The sequence below is a fragment of the Triticum dicoccoides genome, chromosome 6B (assembly GCF_002162155.2).
Source record: "Triticum dicoccoides isolate Atlit2015 ecotype Zavitan chromosome 6B, WEW_v2.0, whole genome shotgun sequence".
Taxonomy (NCBI): Eukaryota; Viridiplantae; Streptophyta; class Magnoliopsida; order Poales; family Poaceae; genus Triticum; species Triticum dicoccoides.
The window spans coordinates 535,968,901-535,989,320 of record NC_041391.1 but is presented as its reverse complement, the minus strand read 5'-3'; the positions used below and the strand labels follow the sequence as shown (position 1 = coordinate 535,989,320).

At 45.1% G+C, this 20,420-nt stretch overlaps 1 protein-coding gene and 1 long non-coding RNA gene across 4 annotated transcripts; both read left to right on the top strand.

Annotated features, from left to right (window-relative positions):
- Window positions 1-8,358: 8,358 nt before the first annotated feature.
- Window positions 8,359-10,124, top strand: LOC119325390. Its single transcript, XR_005157499.1, has 5 exons — window positions 8,359-8,727; window positions 8,813-8,884; window positions 8,994-9,313; window positions 9,567-9,655; window positions 9,820-10,124. It is a non-coding gene; the product is annotated as an uncharacterized LOC119325390 (long non-coding RNA).
- A 2,331-nt stretch (window positions 10,125-12,455) lies between these two features.
- On the top strand, window positions 12,456-19,493 carry LOC119325389 (DNA-binding protein SMUBP-2-like). 3 transcript variants are annotated; one of them, XM_037599141.1, is made up of 7 exons: window positions 12,456-12,652; window positions 12,755-14,266; window positions 14,376-14,659; window positions 15,136-16,173; window positions 17,890-18,058; window positions 18,263-18,420; window positions 18,590-19,493. In XM_037599141.1, the coding sequence occupies exons 2-7, from the start codon at window positions 13,234-13,236 to the stop codon at window positions 18,836-18,838; spliced, it is 2,931 nt and encodes a 976-aa protein (XP_037455038.1). In that variant the 5' UTR covers window positions 12,456-12,652; window positions 12,755-13,233; the 3' UTR covers window positions 18,839-19,493. The 3 variants fall into 3 exon arrangements, with proteins under 3 accessions (XP_037455038.1, XP_037455039.1, XP_037455041.1); XM_037599144.1 differs by lacking the exon at window positions 12,456-12,652 and having other exon boundaries at window positions 13,054-13,134; window positions 13,260-14,266; XM_037599142.1 differs by lacking the exon at window positions 12,456-12,652 and having other exon boundaries at window positions 12,741-14,266.
- The last annotated feature ends 927 nt before the right edge of the window (window positions 19,494-20,420 follow it).

Here is a 20,420-nt window from a genome sequence, read left to right as displayed (position 1 = left end):
CATGAGGCGGACGTCTTTGGTGCCGATGGGCGTCGCTGGCAGCCGTGATTTCGCGGTGGCGAAGAAAAAGCCCGCGAACGTAGGAGAGAAATCCTCTCAAAGCGGGTGGGACGGGGCAGGGGAAATTGTTGCGATGGGGCTGTTGGACGGCCGACCTGGATAGTGACGAAGACGACCAGAAAATGGGCGGCGGAGGCTATGAAGGGCACGAGGGAAGAGCTGCAGGCCGCGCAGGGTAGGAGGAAGAGGCATTTGTGTCCCCAACGGGTGGGCCAGGGGAGGGCATTGGAGCGCCCGCTTGCATCCGCGTTGTGTCTGTTTCGACGCATGCGACCCAAATTTTGCCAGAAATGACGAAAAATGATTTCCCCCGCTTTATATATAAAGCAACCATCACCGAATAAGCTAATACAAACGCACACCCCACACCACCGAACACACACACACACAAGGCTAGATACAAGGGCGCTGAAAAAAGCAATGCCACCCCAAACAACTCCAAGCAAACATCAGGTGAAACACTAAGCACTACTATGAAGTCATCGGGCCCTCAACCGCGGATAAGCCATCGCGATGGGGAGAAGCCGTGCATAACAGACAATGGGCTCCAAGACGACGCCTTCAGGAAGGAAACAACAATGGAGCGCCACCACCGCCCATTCAAGGAATAGGGTTTACCCCGGAGCACCACGACGACAAAAGAGATACCGCGACGATGCCTTCAAGAAGGGGACGACGCGATAATGCCGCCGCTACCGGCCTGACAAGCCAGAGTAGGTTTTCACCCCATCCAACACTCCACGTCGCTGAAACAGGGTATGGACACCAACACCACCGCCATTGAACGACACAATCCAACCACCATGCCGCTCACATGACCATGGTGACCGGATAGCGCCTGAGTCACGTGCTCCGCCACGAACACCCCAGCTTCCACCAACAGGGTCGCCGCCCGAGATTCGAGCCCACCCCTCGTCCATGGATCTAGCATACTGAAGTGGGGAAGGTAGGAGAAGAGGCGGCTGGCAATGGAGCTCCCTAGGTTCGCCCCCCGCTCACGGGAGCGGGTCGGGCGATATGTTTTTCAAGTGGCCTTTCGCTTTCCACCCTCGACCCATCTCTTCCCAATCAGAAACTGGGTCAAGGGTGCAAAAAAGACGTCCGCCCATTTACGGTCACGCGTTGAGCTGTGATTTGTGTCATTCTAACATATAAGGATGCTAGCCAACTTGGCTCTAGGAGGCTCCCCCGATTTAGTCCACTTTCAGCCGTTAGATCCGGTCAATCTGGTCTTCCAACAATTCTGCGACGTTGGATCAACGTAATTTATTTTCACCTTGCTGTTGTTTCAGAAGCCCAATGACTGGTGGGCTTGTGCTCTATGATGATTGGCCGGGTGAGCCATTTTCAGGTGCACGGAGGGCCTCTGCTGATGCGCTGCATGCGCCGGGCGTGATTCTCGGCTCCTAAACAGAGCAGGTGCGACCTTCTAAATAGTGCACGTGGGGGCTTCTGGGACACACAAAAGATGACCCAAGCCAAGTGACATGTGGTCCAACCATCACGGGCCCGTAAGGCAGTAAAGGAGCAGGCGAACAAGACATAAGAAAAGGATCCCACATGGCGCTGAGCTGAGCCCTCTCTCCAACCGCGTGCGCGGGCGAATGGGAAGTCAAAAAGCATGCACATGCGTGTGTGCGTCATCTGAAGTGATTAGCAGGTGGACTGACCCGTGCACACACACTGCTACCACTTCACACCATGACTGGTGGACCAGCATTCAACACGGCCCACCTGACATGGTGCATCCTGCGGGTAGGTAAGCGTCGTGCGATGGATCTGTGCAATTACGTTTGTCTTGTCTATGTCTCGTCTGTGGTTTGAATATGGGAAAGGGAGATGTGTTGCCGCGTACACACTCACTGCTGCCCTTCTACACAATGATCGGTGGGCCAAGTTGGATGCTTGTCCCACACGTCGGTGGGTTGAATTGTTTCTCTTCCTACCGTTGAGTTTCGTCTGGGGTTGGAGAGAGTCAGGTCGTGCGTTGTGTCGGGTCCTGCGGCTAGGTGTGGGCGCTCGCTGCAGCACAGAACATGCAGTGCAGCAAGTTTTCCCTCCTTCCCTCTCCTCCTTTCTCGTCATCGGCCAATCCACTTACACGCTGCTTCATCTCCTCTTGTCCTCCACCGCCTTGTCACCGGTCGCCGGCCTCCCAGCCGCCCCACCTCACAATGACATTTCCCAAGGAGCAATGCAAGCGAGGCCAGCAGATGGAAGGAGCGGATCGAGGCCTCGCACGCTGGCTCCATCATCTACTTCGGCATGTTCTAGATTCGCGCCGCCGCGTGCGATGGTTCTAGATCACCATAGGTCGGCGCCGCAGGATATCTGTCAGGACCCAACTATTATCAAGGGATCGATCTAGGGATTTGTAAGGGGAGAATTGGGGAAAACTTCGCCCTGATCCAGATATTTCTATTTATATTTGGTTTACTTGGCCATCTAGGCAAATCTCAGAATTTACGATGCGTTTGCCAGCCACAGCCCGGCTGTTATATAGGCGATAGCTCCCGGCAACGGGGTGAAACAAAATAGTAACTGCTAACGGTAACGTTACAACTCGATCTAACGGCTAGCGACAAACAGTAACTGTGAGGAGCCATCTCAGCCGTCCATTTCGCCTGAAGCGTTATCGCCTGAATTGCTACAGCTAACTGAAGCTCATCGACACCGGGTCAGTCCTGACATTACTCCCCCTTGAGAGCCGACGTGTCCTCATGGCGCTACTGATTTGCCTCGCCACGCACGCGTAGTGGCGCTGAAGAAATCCGGGAATGTATACTTAATGAAATCAGCGTCTTCCCATGTTGCATCTTCAACAGGCAGGTTGATCCACTTGATAAGCCACTGGATAACTGGAGCATTGTTGCGGGGAATTTGGCGCACCTGCAGTACTTCAGCTGGTCCTGTTTTAACTGTCCCGTCCGCATTTACCAATGGTAGATTAGGTCCTGGAATTGATTTGTCCCCACATGCCTTTTTAACTGACTTACATGGAAGACTGGGTGTATTTGCACTGAACTTGGCAGTTGCAATTTGTAGGCACAATTTCCCACCTTCTGAATCACCAGGAATGGACCATAAAACTTGTTTTGCAATTTCAGTGCTCCTCTGAATCCAAATGCTGCCAGTCTATAAGGGGCCATTTTAAGATAGACTGGTTCTCCCACTTGAAAAGTTCTTTCAACTCTTTTTGTGTCTGCATATTTCTTCATTCTGTTTTGAGCTAGTACCAAGTTTACCTTCAACTGTTGCAACATTTGTTGTTTTGCTGACAGAAAGTCTTGGGCTTCAGGGTCATCAGGACCAGGAATGGCCAGTTCTGATATAAGTGGTGGAGGGAAACCATACAGGGCTTGGAAAGGTGACATCTTTATTGTTGTGTGGTAGGTAGAGTTGTACCAATATTCAGCTAGAGATAACTAGGACAGCCATTTCTTAGGTGCAGAGGTGGTCATGCATCTTAGATAAGTTTCTAGGCACTGATTAACTCTTTCAGTCCGACCATCTGTTTGTGGGTGGTAGGCTGTGTTGTATCTTAGTTCCACTTTTAATGCAGAAAAAATGTCTTTCCACAGCTGACTAGTGAATATCCTATCTCTGTCAGAAATGATCATTTTGGGAGGGCCATGCAACTTGATAATGTTATCTACAAAGGCTTGAGCTACACTAAGCACAGAGTAGGGATGGGATAAGGGAATAAAATGTGCATACTTTGTGAATCTGTCCACAATGACCATAATGACATCCTTGCCCTGAGAATTAGGCAGCCCCTCAATAAAGTCCATGGATATGTGCTGCCAGGCCATGTCAGCTACAGGTAGAGGCTCCAAGAGGCCAGGTTGCAAGCAGGATTCATGCTTTTCTCTTTGACATATGGGGCATGCAGCAATGAAATTCTCCACTGAAGCTTTCAACCCAGGCCAGTAGAATATACTTTTTATTCTCTGGTATGTTGCTCTCTTGCCAGAGTAGCCCCCCACTGGTGAGCTATGCAATGCTGTGATTAACTTGATTCTTAAGTCAGGGTTGTTGCCCACTAGGATCTTCCCTTTGTGCCTGGTGATGCCAGCTGTTAAAGAATAGTCTGACAATGTATGGTTTTTCTGAAGGAGTAACTTCTCCAGTAACTGCAGACTGTCAGGGTCCTTTTTGTAACTTTCTATCAGTTCTTCTGCCCAGACAGGAGTAACAGAAGATATGGCCATGCATTGAGGGAGTAGCCTGGATAAAGCATCTGCTACCCTGTTCTGGATTTCCTTCTTATACTGTATTGTGAAATTAAATTCCAGCAATTTCATCATGAGTTTATGTTGAACTCCTTCAGTGATTTTTTGGTCAGTGATAAATTTCAATGACTATTGATCAGTTCTGATAATCACTTCCTTGCCTAGTAAATAATGCCTCCATCTCTTAAGGGCTTCCAATATAGCTAAAGCCTCTTTTTCATATGTAGACAGAGCTGCATTCCTATGGCAGAGAGAAGAACTGTAATAAGATATTGGCCTCCCTTGTTGCATGAGAACTGCCCCAATACCTTTGCCACAAGCATCTGTTTCCAACACAAAAGGTTGTGTGAAATCTGGTAAGGCCAACACAGGAGCTGATGGCAGTGCTTGTTTTAAGTGTTGGAATGTTGTGTTGTGTTCAGGTTGCCACTGGAAATTCCCCTTTTTCAGCAAATCATGCAAAGGCCTGCAGATTACCCCATAGCCTTTAATAAACCGCCTGTAGTACCCAGCCAATCCCAGAAAACTTCTGAGTTTAGTAATATTTTCAGGAATTGGCCATTCTGCAATAGCTGCAATTTTTTGTGGATCTGTTGCTACTCCTTTCTCAGAAATGACATGGCCCAAGTACTCTACTTTCTGCACTGCAAAAACAGATTTGGACATCTTTGCATAGAGCTGATGTTCTCTTAGTAACTCCATTACCAGTTTGATATGCTCCAAGTGCTCCTTGAGACTTTTGCTGAATATTAGTATATCATCAAAAAATACCAATACAAACTTCCTTAGGTATGGAGCAAAAATTGTGTTCATTAACTCTTGGAATGTGCCAGGGGCATTGGAGAGGCCAAATGGCATTACCAAATATTCAAAATGTCCCAAAAATGTTCTGAATGCAGTCTTTGGTATATCTTCAGGGCACATTCTAATTTGATGATATCCAGACCTCAAATCCAATTTAGTGAAATATTTAGCACCATGGAGCTCATCCAATAAATCTTCTATAACTGGTATAGGAAATTTATTCTTAATTGTGAGGGCATTCAATTTTCTGTAGTCAGTACATAACCTCATAGATCCATCTTTTTTTTGACCAATAAAACTGGAGCAGCAAAAGGACTTTGGTTGTGCTTTATCAAATGTGCAGCCAACAGTTTCTTTATTTGCTCTTCCATTTCTTTCCTTTGGTGCTGAGGAACTCTGTAAGGTCTGACTTGAGGTGGTGTGGCTCCTTCTACTAAAGGAATTTTGTGCTCTAGAGCTCTCTGAGGAGGTAAGGTCTTAGGTTCTTCAAAAAGATCTGCATATTCCAACAGTAGTTTCTGTATTTGTGGAGGAGTTTTAGAATCCTCAGGAGCATCCATGAGTATGTTATTGACCTGGCAGAGAAACACTTCTGGCCCCTTTTCCATAAGTTTGTCTACTCTTTTTGGAGGAACTTCTTTTAAGCTGGCAGCTGTTGAGAACATTGTTGTAGATACAGTCTGTTTTCCCTCATGAGTAAACCCAAATTGTTGTGCAGGTATATCAAATGACACTGGACTAACAGCAGTAAACCAGTCATATCCTAAGATCACATCATGACTTAGTAGAGAAAGTACTCTGAAATTGTGGGATAGGGTCAGTTTTGCAATCTGAAATTCACATTTGGGAATCACTGCAGCATATACTAGTATTCCTCCTCCAGCCACAGATATACTTCTGGGTTTTACAGGTAGCATGTTGCAGTTAGCTTTTACTGCAAAATCCTGGTTGATGAAGGAAGTAGTACTGCCAGAATCCAGTAAGGCCACTGCCCTTTTTCCATTGATGTATATTATTACTGTTGGGGTGGGAACTGCCAGCTGCTGTCCCATTGCAAAAGCAGATATGAACATGGCCTGATCTCCCTCAGAAACTGGTTCTAATTGTTCTTCACTTTGCTGTTCTTCCACATCAAAGCTAGTTTGCTCCTCTATCTCTTGTTGCATGACATGTATAGTTGGCACTAATTTACACTTATGACCATGCACCCATTTATCTCCACATCTCCAACATTCTCCTACTTTCCTTATTTTCTGAGTGTTGTTAGAAGTAACTTCAGCCTGCCTGATTGGAATTTGCTGCTCGTTGAAAGGTGTTGTGTTCTGCTTAGGAAGAAAACTCCCTGAAGATTTCTGATAATAATTGTTGTATGGGACAATAGTTCTTTTAGGAACTGTTGTCGCTGGGGGATGGCATGGCTCTACATCCTTTGCTAGCCAATAAGCATTAGTGAGGGTTTGAGGCCTTAGTGGTCTGATCTGATATTTTATGCCCTCTCTCAATCCATTGACATAGCATCTTACAAACCAGGATTCTCCCAGTTCTGGGTTTTCCTCTTGAACATCTGCCATTAAATCTTCAAACACCTTTGTGTATTCAGACACTAAACTGTTGGACTGTTTAACAGAGTTAAAATTTTTAGTTAGATCATAAGAGCCTTGAGCAGAGAATCTTTTAGTGATTTCTGTACAGAATTCTTTCCATGACACTTTTTTCATTCAGTAGTCCAGACCTCCTTAACCACACATCTGCTTCCCCCATGATGTAGAGTTGAGCTAATGAGACCTTATATTCTTCTGGTGCTCCAGACATTTGAAAGTACTTGTTGCATTGCCTTATCCAACCCACTGGATCTTCACCTTCAAATCTAGAAAAATCCATTTTAGGCCCTTTTGTCAAGGATTTCATGAACTGACATTGCATGTCTTGCTCATAAGTTTTTGCATAGCCCTACCACAACTGTCTGTATCTGTTTTGTTGGTAGTGCTGCTGAAATGTAGGTGTATAAGCATTGTGCCTGGCAGCCAGTTGGGTTCCTAAGGGACTAGCGTGCTCTATTCTACTTTGTTGATTGAATCCTGGTGGAGCTGCAGGCCTGTTTGTTCTTATGGGAGGCAAGTTCTGCATTTGTAACTCTTCCAACTGTCTGGTCTTCTCTTTTTCTGCTTCAAGTTGTTTCTTGAGTTGCTCTGTCCTGAGTGCTTGGTTTTGCAATTGTTCTTGAGACACTGTTGGGGACTTGGGTACTTGCTGTGAACTCGAAGCTGGATCTGAGGTCTCTCTCTGTATAGGAGCCTTAACCAAGGTCTGTAGCATTGCATTTATAGTGGATAATTGCTTGCCCAAGTCCAAAACTACTTGCTCTACGCTTCCCACTTGCAGTGATATTTCTCCTTGCTTGGAACTGACTGAATGAACATCATCATGCAGTTTGGCCATATCCGCTTGCATCTGGGCTTGATCCTTCTGAAGAACACCCAAATCTTAACGCATAGACAGTACCTCTTATAGATCGGCCTCATCAATTGCCTTTGTGCGTCCCATCTCCTCGATCTGAATTAGAGTTGAGGAATTTTACGACTGGATGGTCCAGCAACCCTTGCTCACCTTCAAATCCTGCCGCCGCCCCGATCCACGCCGCCAAGGTACACGGATCAGTGCTCAGACGTGGAATTTTACCGATCAAGCAACGTACTCGACCAACCACTCCGGCTCGGCTGATCTGTACCCGAACGATCTCCGCCGCCTGCGTCGCCTACACCGCCTCCAGTCCTTCAACCCCGACGCCAACTCCGCCAGTCTTCGCCGTCGATCAGAAGGAAAGGGTGGGAAGTAGGGTGGGAATAGCTCGGAAGAAAGATTTCCGCCCCCAAAACTTCATCGCTGCCAAGGAAAGGTTGCTCTGAATACCAATTTGTCAGGACCCAGCTATTATCAAGGGATCGATCTAGGGATTTGTAAGGGGAGAATTGGGGAAAACTTCGCCCAGATCCAGATATTTCTATTTATATTTGGTTTACTTGGCCATCTAGGCAAATCTCAGAATTTACGATGCGTTTGCCAGCCACGACCCGGCTGTTATATAGGCGATAGCTCCCGGCAACGGGGTGAAACGAAACAGTAATTGCTAACAGTAACGTTACAACTCGATCTAACGGCTAGCGATGAACAATAACTGTGAGGAGCCATCTCAGCCGTCCATTTTGCCTGAAGCGTTATCGCCTGAATTGCTACAGCTAACTGAAGCTCATCGACACCGGTTCAGTCCTGACAATATCAGGGGCGGCGGGTTCTTCACATCGGGGGCTAGCGAGCAGGGGAGGGTCAGGAGGCTGACAGGGCGTGCTAACGAGCAGCGAGGTTGGCGGTGGGGAAGCGGCTGCCCGGAGATCCAAGCTACACCTCGCGGTGTCTGGTCTCACCAGGCACTCATTGCCGGCCTCGCCGGCATCCCGAGGTGGCACAACGACGGCCGCGCTCAACACCCTCTTTCACGACTCGACGACGGCCTAGCGCCATAGGCGGCTCATACGGTGGTCCAGCGGACGGCGGCCTCAGTGGGTGCTCGACGACGACCGTAGCTGGTGCACGAGCTTGCACTCAACCAGTCTAGACTCAACTCCTCATATCGGTACGATCCCCTTCCAGTCTGTTTGAAGTCTTCTCTTTCCCCCTTTCTCCGTTTGTTTGAGCAGGTTCTGCTTGGGTGGATGCAGGGTGCGGACTGAGAGTTGGATGCTCTGTGCCAGCATATGGATGTGTTGCGACACTGTTGCTTCGGCTGTGAGGTATAATGCTAATTGGGCTTGTGAATTTATCATGTCTTGGAACGGATTGCCTAATTTTTGGGGTTCTCGGTATATAATTTCTTTTACTCATTTTTTATTCTTAATTCAGTGGTCCAGGATTGCAACCTGGTGTCATCCACTTCCTACTCACAGGTTACCGTAGTGTTATGTAAAACATACCCAAGCTCTCGTTCCTTAAAATTATCCATCTATTAACTGGATTATGAATAATTGCTCTTGCAAGTGAATTTTCATTACGTGCGTTGAGGAGGATGCGCGGTCTTCAGACTCGGTGATTTCTGGTTTTTTTCATTTGATCATTTCTGCAGAGATTGTCCTTCTATGCATTATTTGGTAACCATCTACTACAGATCAGCTACTACCCTGCTGCTGCCCTTGTGGTGAATGATTGATGGTGCATGTTTTCATGTTAGTTTTTCTGTATGCCAAGTCTGAATTTTATCATTTTGCATTTCTCCAGCCCTTTCATTCTCACTGTGATTCCCTGAGATGCATTGTCCATAGGCAATGCACTTTCTAATAAAATATGGCGGTGAACTTGAAAAGAGTAATTTATCTAGCTACAAAAACCTGTTGTTTATGTTCCTTGCTTTTGCAAATAGTAGTTTATGGTTGACACTTTAGTCTATATCTGTCATGCACCCATCTGGACTATAAATAGGACCCTCCACCACCACTTGCTAGCAAGTACTACATCATACAGCAACAGACACCATGGATCTACTTCTGCTACTCATCTCGCTTCTTATGGTGAGTGCAAAAATCATGTTTTAATCGGGTAGTTTCTTTCTGTGCAGCGCATCCGCATACAAAGTGCTTACATCTGTAGTTAGTTAGTTAATTAGTTAGCTTGGGTTGTTCGTGTGTGTTTGCCACGAATTGCTTATCTATGTTGCTCGTTCTGATGCACGCAGGTCACTACAGGATAGGGAATCTGGCTTGCGAGTTTTGCCGATGCGACCATGACGGCGATGCCAAACTCTGAGGAGATACCAAAGGTGTACTGGTAGGTGGTGCTTCCTGGAATCCCAATGCCTCCACCTATCATCAACCTGCTATTATCCCAGCAAAATGGTCACAAATTCCACCTTGGTGACCTCATTTAAGTGATTTCGGTAATCGGTGGTACAACTTACCCTCTTTGATACCTACAAATTCTTCATAATGACTCTTAGTTTGCAATCCATTACGAAACATTAATGAAGATAATATATGTGAATCTTTTGTTCTAATGAATGGTAAATGTTAACTTAAAGCATGGTGACTATTGCGTATACAATATTATTTTCATGATATATGTACCATAAAGGATAAATTAAATTTGTCTCTACCACGTGAACATTGAACTTACTAAGGCTAATTTGGTAAGAAGCATAGTACTTGTATCATGTGGAAAATGATCCTTTTGTATTCCATTTTCAGGGATAATCCTGTTGTGCTTTGTTTCTGTATGATCTAAAACTACAAGGATCTTGTGCAGTTCCGATGTTCTGGAATGAGTACGAATCTTACTATATCTGAACTTGTGAAATTAGTCTGAGTCTGACAGCGTTGCAACCAAAACCAAAACCACAAGGGTCTTGTGCAGTTCAGATGTTCTGGAATGAGTACGGATTTTACTATATCTGAACTTTGTGAGTCTGACAGCCTTGCAACCAGAACCAAAATTACAGGGATATTGTGACAGCCCTCCAACCAAAACTAAAACTACAGGGATCTTGTGCAGTTCAATGCTGCCTGTTGTTTGTTGGAATATCAGCTATCTTGTTTGTGCACAATAACCTGCTTATCATGAAAAAGTAGAATATTTTAGGATGGGGATCAAGTTGGTTGGCATTTGTTAAGATCTTCATGAGAAGCAGATCTTCTCAGCCGAACTTTTCTTTTTTATTCGTCTTGGTAATCTGAGAATATATTTCTTAGTTAGATATCAATTACACAACTATGACACAATGAATTCACTGTTTTGACGGGACCTTGCTGATGTAAATCAATGTAATAAAATTGGCGCACAAATCATATGTAGATTTTGTTTTATCCATCAAATAACACATCCAGAACCCTTGTTTACAAGGACCTTGCTGATGTGAATCAATGTAATAATCTTTATGATTCTATCTGCCCATATGAACCACTCAATTGAATTCTTTTTCTTATTCCAGATGTTCTCTTTGGTTGGTTGTGGTTCTGAATAATTTTTCCAGACATTGTAAAAGGCCATGTTGCACAGGTGTTTTGGGTTTCAATTCAGGGAGGTGATACCTTGATGAAATAGTTTGCATGTTTGGACAGCCATATCTTAGTAAATTGTGGGTTTGATCTCCAAATGTGCTTGAACATAATCAGGTCAAGGAAGATATCACGTCGCATCTTTGTGGTAAAGTTGTATGTCATATACCTTGTGCCATTTGGTTCTATGTTACTTGAATAAGATAACAAATTATGCAATCTCAGGTATATATTTTCAATCATAAATTATCCTTCATTTTTCATCTTACAGTGTTTGAATTAGTACCCTAAGTGGTTGCTAAAACCTACTTCTACTAACAGAGTCAAATATTTTTGAAACACTTGGGGTTTGACATGTCCTTTGCGTTTGCTCATACATAAAGTTATTGAAAAAAATGCAAATATTTTTAGCGCGTGTCCATAGTTTCAAATAGGGCTCTGCGCCATTTGGCTCAAAGATAAATTAAAATGTGTATGCATGTACATCTCATTGTCGACAACAAGTCTTCATACTTTTTTTTTATTAAATAAAGGTGGTAAATTTGTTACCATATGCGCTTGCCCACAACTAAACCAACTAAAACATGAATTTTTTTTCAATGCATACATGGATTCAGCGTGTCTCTACGCCATTTGACACAATGGGCCAGCTACATGTGTGCATTTTCAGATATGTATCTGTCTATCTGAGCAAACAGAAATGTTTTTCTTTTTTGCACAAAAACAATAAAAGGTTAATAGCTTTTTAAAACAAAGGCCTCCTTAAATGGTTCCTACATGCTATTAGATACACACATATTTTTAGCAGCAGAGTTTGTATTTTCTTAGATTTTATTTATAGTAGGCATGAAAATACATGTTTCTTTTTATACATAAGCATCTGAATTTTTAGCGTGCATATTTGCCAAGACAAAAAGATTACTAAAACGATACACATATTTTCAACACGACATGGTTTTAAATGGGACTATATACCACCAATTATTTTAGGGGTATATACCATCAAATTAGAATGTGTGTGTGCGTGCGCGCGTGCGCGTGCGTGTGTGTGTCATTGTGCACAACAAGACATCATTTTTTTTATCATATGTACTTGCCTACCGCTAAACTAACAAAAACATATATTTTGTTCTAATGCGGCTTTGTACTATCAAATTAAAATGTGAATATATATTTCTAAACCCTGAACCCTTGAATCATAGATATTTGTTTTCATCGCGAGCATGGATTTAGCGTACCTCTGCACCATTTGGCGCAACGGGTCTACTAGACAGAATGACGAACGGGCGCGTTGAAGTTGGCCTAAGCTCCTGCCTCGCGCTGTCGCGCACGGCGCTGAAACATTCGTGCGCGGCCAGCTCACGTAGCGCGGCGCGGCAGCAGCCGGCCACCGCCGACCGCCTCTCAAGAGCCGCTCGAGCGGCGCAGCAGCCTCGCAAACGTGTTATCGCCACAAGTCCATAGTCCAGAGCAGCGCGGGAGATTCTGCCTGCCATCCCCACCCCGACCGTGACGCCGGTAAGGTGTTCGCTCTAATGCCTGCCAGCCAGCCAGCCCGCGGAGAGAAAGCTGGCCGTGCATTCCGGCGATTCTTTGTCTCATTTTATTGTGGTCCATCAGGATCCACGGACGCTTTCCCCGCCCTGATTTTGGACGAACGGAATCAGCCCTGCCGGACCGGTGAATCTGCATCTGCATCTGGACGCGCCGGCGCCTGCGTGGACAGCGGGATCGCGCGCCATGCGTTGGTTGGACAGCAAGCGCGAAGCCGAAGCCGATCCGATGGGCGCTGTCAGGGGCTTTTGGGACCATGGAAACTGGGCGGGGGCGACGTGGGCGCCAGCCGCGCGAAGCCAGAGCCGGGGACGGCACTTTACTTGCCTGCGGTGCTAACGTAGCCGCGCCCTGCGCCACCAGTCATCCACTCTCCACCGGCCGTCTCCTCCTCTTGACCCAGGGCCAGGGAGGATTTCACCCGCCGAGGCTGAGCCGAGTCACCGGTCAGCCCCTCGCTTCCTTCCTGCTCTCGCCTCCTCGGCTCTTCCCCCGCTGCCCCGCGCCACCGCCTCCGCCGGCAGCCGGGACCGTGGAGCAACGGCATGTCTCTTGATCTCTTTTCGTCCAGGTTCTTGTTTTCTTCTGGCGCTGCGAAGAAGCTCCCCAGCAGGAGAAGGGTCACGTTCGTCGCTGCTGCTCCTTCGTCTCCGTCCACACCATCGCCGCCACGGTCGCAGGATGCCTCCTCTTCTTCCAGGCAAAGGAGTGTACGTGCCACGCCGTTGAGTCCCAACAAAGGTGCGTCTCGACCTGCCGGTAGCAATGGCAGGACTAGGAGGAGGAGGCAGAGGAGGACGGTCGAGGGAGGACAAGAACAAGGCAGCTGCGTGCCGTCGGTGGAGGAGGCGTCCATAAGGGTAGGGACGCTGTATGAGAACGGCGATCCACTAGGGCGGAAGGAGCTTGGCCGGTGTGTCGTGGAGTGGCTAAGGCAGGGGATGCAGTCCATGGCATCCAAATTCGCTTCCGCCGAGCTTCAGGGTGACATGGCGGACCTCACCACAGCGGCATTGACTCTGAATTGGGGATCGGCAGAAGGCCAGCTTGGGTTTGTGATCCAGGCACAGCCCTATCTCTCATCCATCCCCATGCCCAAGGGTCTGGAGTCACTCTGCTTCAAGGCCTGTACGCACTACCCCACCCTTTTTGACCATTTCCAGCGTGAGCTCCGTGGTGTCCTGCTGAGTTATCAGAACCAGGGGCTCATCTGGGACTGGCGCTCCACGCAGACATGGAAGCTGTTGAAGGAAATGGCCAATTCTACTCATCACCGGGCAGCTGTGCGCAGGACGACACCACGAACTAAAGCGGTTCATAGTAGCATTGGCGTAAGCCTCAAGAAGGTAAGGCTGATGCAGGATAGGATTGAAGACTTTGTGAGGCATATGTCAGAGCTACTGCGCATCGAGCGAGATGCGGAGCTGGAGTTTACACAGGAGGAGCTGAATGCCACCACTATGCTCGACAACAATTCCAAGCCATCCAAGCCAGTAGAGTACTTGGTGACCCATGGGCAGGCTCAGCAGGAGCAGTGTGACACCATTTGCAACTTGAGTGTCATCAGCAGCTCAACTGGTGAGAGAGCTAAACTTGGCTACTTTCTTTTCTCCGCATGTTAAGATTTTATCTTCAGTTACTTTGGAAAATTGAGTAAGACACTGTTTTCTGTTATCCCTGCATGTAGGATTAGGAGGTCTACATTTGGTTCTATTTAGAATTGAAGGTGAACACAAGCTGCCTCCAACCACACTGTCACCTGGGGACATGGTTTGTGTGAGAACATGTAATAGCCGTGGTGAGGGAGCCACTTCTTGCATGCAAGGCTTTCTTTATAATCTCGGGGAGGATGGTTGCAGCATAACTGTGGCTCTGGAATCTCGCCATGGTGACCCAACCTTCTCCAGGTTATTTGGGAAAAGTGTGCGCATTGACCGGATACAGGGATTGGCTGATGCACTTACTTATGAGGTATTCAAATTATGCACATGAACATTGAATCTTGTCAGGAATTAAGGGTCTGAAATTCTGACTGGTTGGCTTCTTTCAGCATATTTACTACTCCCTCTGTCCCAAAATAACTGTCTCAACTTTAGTACAACTTATTTTGGGAAAGTTGTACTGAAGTTGAAACACTTATTTTGGGACGGAGGGAGTATTAAGCTTTCTGAAACTTCCTTGCCAAGAGCAACTATAGGCTGGCTCTTACATATTTATTTAAGCATAATCCTTTCATTTTATGATCTGCATCATGTTCTGTTTATGTCATATATTGTACTCCATATCGGAGTGGCGTGAAATGGGGAAAACCAGAACAAAGGAATTTTTAGCCTTAAAGAAAGAACAGTGAAACTGGGGTTCCCGTTTCTTTTATGGTTGTATTATTCTTGGCTTAACAACATGAGTGATAAGTTCATCTAATTCACCCAAGTATTTTTATTTGGCAGCGGAATCTTGAAGCATTGATGCTACTTCAAAGGAATGGTTTGCTGAAAAGTAATGCTTCCATTGATGTGGTAGCTACTCTGTTCGGTGACAGCAAAGATGTCATGAAGATGGAGCAGAATTGCCTGATTGATTGGGGTGAATCAAGTGTACCTGATCCAAGGCTATCAGAGAGGTGTGCATTTGATGACTCCCAGTTAAGGGCTCTCTCATTAGGCCTGAACAAGAAGAGGCCTGTTCTAGTCATCCAGGGGCCTCCTGGCACAGGCAAGACAGTTTTGCTCACGGAACTCATTGTACGTGCTGTCCGGCAGGGTGAAAGTGTCCTTGTGACAGCTCCAAGCAATGCGGCAGTCGATAACATGGTTGAAAGGTTATCAAGAACTTGCTTAAACATTGTGCGAGTTGGAAACCCTGCTCGGATATCACCATCGGTTACTTCGAAGTCCTTGGCAGAGATTGTAAATGGAAGGCTTGGTCAGTTTAGGAAGGAGCTTGAGAGAAAGAGAACTGACTTAAGAAAGGACTTGAGGGACTGCATAGAGGACGATTCTTTAGCTGCAGGCATTCGTCAACTTCTGAAGCAACTTGGGAGGGATCTGGAAATGAAAGAAAAAGAAACGATCATGGAAGTGCTATCTGATGCACAGGTTGTGCTTTCTACTAACACAGGGGCAGCCGATCCACTTATCAGGAAAACTGGTTGTTTTGACTTGGTAATTATAGATGAAGCAGGTCAAGGAATTGAGCCCTCTTGCTGGATTCCCATACTGCAGGGAAAACGTTGTATTCTTGCGGGTGATCATTGCCAACTTGCACCTGCCATATTGTCAAGGAAGGCCCTGGAAGGTGGGCTTGGTAAATCTATGATGGAAAGGGCTTCATTGTTGCATGATGGATTACTTACTACAAGACTGACAGTCCAGCATAGAATGCATGATTCAATAGCCAGTTGGGCATCTAAAGAGATGTATCAGGGGTTACTCCAGTCTTCACATTCGGTTGCTTCGCATCTTCTTGCCGACTCTCCAGTTGTAAAGGTATACATAGTTTCTGTTTCAGATGTTAGGTCAATTGCATGGTATGTCTATGTTTTCCGGGTCAGTGTTCAAGACTGAACTGACTATCATGTGGGCAATCTTCTACTTAAAAAAATCATGGACTTAACTGAGGATTGGGTCTAATTGCAAAGTTCAGATCAGACTTCATTGAATAAATTTACCCCTTGTTCGAGTGAATCTGAATCATATGCTGTTTGGTCTTTAACCTTTTCCTAGCTCATTGGTTCACTACCTTTTTAAGAGTGCAACTTTGTCGCACTGTAGTTGTAGATCTCGAGATTATAGCAAGTCTCGGAAAGTAGATACCTTAAATTACTTTCACAGATGACTATATATACTACTAGAAGCATATACTTAGTATATTTCACCTCAGTTTTTAAACATGTTCATTCCAACTGAAGCACATTTTAGATCCATCATTGGCATTTTAATGTTGTTGTCTTAAGGTATCATGTGTTTACTGAGCTAGTCTCCCCCCACTTCTTTTTTGTTGTGCTTACTGACTAAACATTTAGAAATGTTGATTAGACCTATTCAAGTGTTTATCTTTCAATTTTATTAAGGATATTTAGGATACATATTTATTTTACCAGCCATCATACTTTTACTCAACTTGGAGGATAAGAACATCGTATTCTCTCTTTTAGAAACTAATGTGATACAGTATTAAATTTCACCCTACGTTTCTAAGAAAATTTGGCCATACCTGTCCAGCCCCCTTATTGAAATGGTCACGTCCAGTCAGTCACTAGATATTACAGATGGGAACCGCCAGCACTGACTTATTATTTCTTTGATATACGACCCTCAGGCCTCAGCCCGGGTTTCACTATCATCAGATAAAGGAACATATATCCAACAGTACCAACAATACAAACACTAAGTGACACAGTTTTTGCTGCCTACTGCATAAAACTGCAAAGAGTTTCTTTATAAAAATTGCAAATAGTTCAACAGAATGTTGTGGACATGGGTCCACAGTATCAAGGCAAGAGTAGCATCGTGGGAGGGGTCCATGGGAGAGAAGTATCCAGAGTCCTTTAGGGAAGTATAAGATTAGGAAAGAGTCCAATTGTACAAGGAAAGATCTAAGTCTAATCGTATTAGGAGAGGTCAAGGGTCTGAGCATCTGTTATATAAGGATGACATGTATCCACGTTTGAGGTAAGGAAGAACAATCAATCTAATCTCTCACAGTTCTTCTCTCGTCTACACCTATATGTACTCAATCCCCCGCAGCCATGCCGTCTGGCTATCTTCAGCACGGCAGTTATCCCGTTGTGGATCAAGGTTCACAACACGAAAGCACTCACTTTTCATTATGGATGGCCAATCATATATCTTATATGTTGCTATGATCAATCTCTTTTCGCCAAATGCATTGGTACAAACAAGCTGGGATACTCTCGACCTCAATGTAGTATGTCACAAAAGATGAGCAATCCAACAAAATAAGGCGGGGTAAATTTTTATACTTCACATTTGATGGAGACTGTTCACTTGCAGTGTTACGTGTGGGACATCTAGTAGGCCTGTAACTCCTTCTGGGACCAACCAGTAATGCCTTGCGTCTATTGTGTCTCCTCATTTGAAATCTGTGCATTCTATGTTTAGCATTTTTGGCCATGAATGCAATGCACTCCTTCTGTATTGCTACTGTGTAAGTTGGACTCAAGTTGTACCTTATGATTTCAGGATACTTGGATAACACGGTGCCCACTGCTTTTACTTGATACCCGAATGCCATATGGAATTCTAAACGTTGATTGTGTGGAGCATTTAGACCCTGCTGGCACCGGATCATTTTATAATGACGGAGAAGCAGAAATAGTTACACAACATGTTCTCAATCTTGTGCATTGTGGTATATACTTATCTTTTGCTTCCTTAATTGAACACCGCATCAGTATTGTATAATCTTTGTTGCATAATCCTTCGATCCTTAGTATTGTTTACTTTAAAACATCAGGATAATTATTCAGCATTTCTCATTCACTGGTCAACCATGGCCCTAACTTTTCACGCTCAAATTTTTGAACATACGAACATATTACAATCATGACTGCAGGAGTGTCTCCAAATGAGATAGCCATCCAGTCACCCTACATTGCTCAAGTTCAATTATTAAGAGAGAAGTTAGAAGAATATCCGGAGCTTTCTGGGGTTGAGGTTTCAACAGTAGATAGCTTTCAAGGGAGGGAGGCAGATGCGGTGGTCCTATCAATGGTAAGCACTGCACGGAACCATACATCTTTCTGATGAATATGTCACCCAAATACAACACTGAAAGAAGCAATTGACATTTATAAGGGCAGTCGCCGATTGGGCCACAATCATTTCATACTCCATGATTTAACCTACTTCTAGTGATGTTTATCCTTCTGCTGGCTTATAGGTTCGGTCAAACCCACTGGGAGCTGTAGGGTTCATGGGCGACAGCAGGCTAATGAATGTGGCTATCACAAGGGCACGCCGGCATGTCACTGTGGTATGTGACACCTCGACCATTTGCCACAGCACCTTCCTTGCCCGGCTCCTCCGTCATATCAGGCGGTATGGACAAGTAAAACATGTTGCACCTGGTTCCCTAGATGGGGTCTCCGGACTCGGCTTCAGCCAACCCACTCTCCCGTCTATCAGCTAGCGCTCCCCGCAGTTCACTGTCTTGATGGCATAATTCATTCATATGCTCATATGAGCATGTATATATGCGAAGAGCTAAAGGATGTATATACAGTCATGCGAAAAAACTGAAGGCTGAGAAACTATAATGCCCGTCTCAGACGTGCCTGTCTGGTATCAATCTGTGAAGAAGACGAAGAACTCGAGAAGATATGAAGAGAAATTGGTGGATAGACATGGAAGAGCTTCGCCAGGTGTGTGGTTATCTTGAGATGACCACACACCTGTGCCATGTGGTTCGCCAGGTGTGTGGTTGATATGAAGCATGGCCATTCGTTGGACCTAACTGAAGGCTTAGCTGATCATGCATCCCTGAATTGGTGCACGTGATTCATTCAGCAGAAGGAAGACTACCTCACTTCCTGTAAATTCTAACTAATATTGTTGACATGGATACCCCAACACAGACGTGTAGTAAATTGACAATTCACAATTGAGTTGGAAAAAGAATGCATTTCATCTCGAAGTTAAATGACACAATATCAAGTTACAGGCGCGTTTCTCTTAATCCCTGGAAAGAAAAAGAAAAAAACAGGTGTGTCTCTTTCTTTCCCTTATCATGGTTGTTGGAGTGTGTTGTAACATCCGCATCATGTAATATTATGGATGACGTATAATCATGTCCTACTCCTTTTCGTAGCAAAAATAATTACTAGATAACCCCAACATGCACAAATAGACTACTCTTGTACTAGTGTTCCGTATGCAACTGCAACCTACCTATGTTTCGCTGTTTTCGCTATCTGATTATTGAAATTGGCACCATTGATGCTTAACACGTGTCTACTATGCCACAAAACGTTTTTCACACTGCTATGTCACAAAAACTTAAATCTAAAACCAAACACATAAAACATGAAACATGGTGTGTGTCCTTCATAAAAAAACTTGGGCATATATTGCCTGGCCTGTACATCATAGATGCACACATGCCATGTTTATTACAACCTCTGTACGCTAATATATGATGTTTTTGAGGTTCAATTTGAACAGCAAAAACGTTTTACATTGTTTACAAAGGGAGCGCATCAAAACAATCCAAGGATTGCTAAGCAAAGAGTGACACACTACACGTTAAAAGAGTTGGACCGCAAATAGTCTATTACATGCTCGCTACCCTAGTCGGGACATAAACTTGTGCGCGTTCCAATCTCCTGATGCCAACCTCCATTGCTCCCCATGTTGTAACCATGGCCACAACAAATTGATGCATGAGAATGATACCTGCGTAAGAGAATGAACGGTCAAGTTTATGGAGTTTGGCATAAAATAACACCATTTCTACATAGCCAAATAGACATGTGAAAGGGGGAGGCTGGATAGACATTTTTTTAAACGAAGTTCATTTTTTTCAACAAGTTTAATGTAGGCTTGCCTATAAAACACTAGCGTGTAAATTGAACTAGTGGAAGTCCTAACACATGATGTTTTTTTTTTTGAACGGTCACCGGGAGGGAGAGGATCGCCACCTGAATATATTGCTCAAAAAGCTGCCAAAGCCAAGAGTCTCCCCTTAAGCTTTGTCTGATCCAGTTTATAAGGAA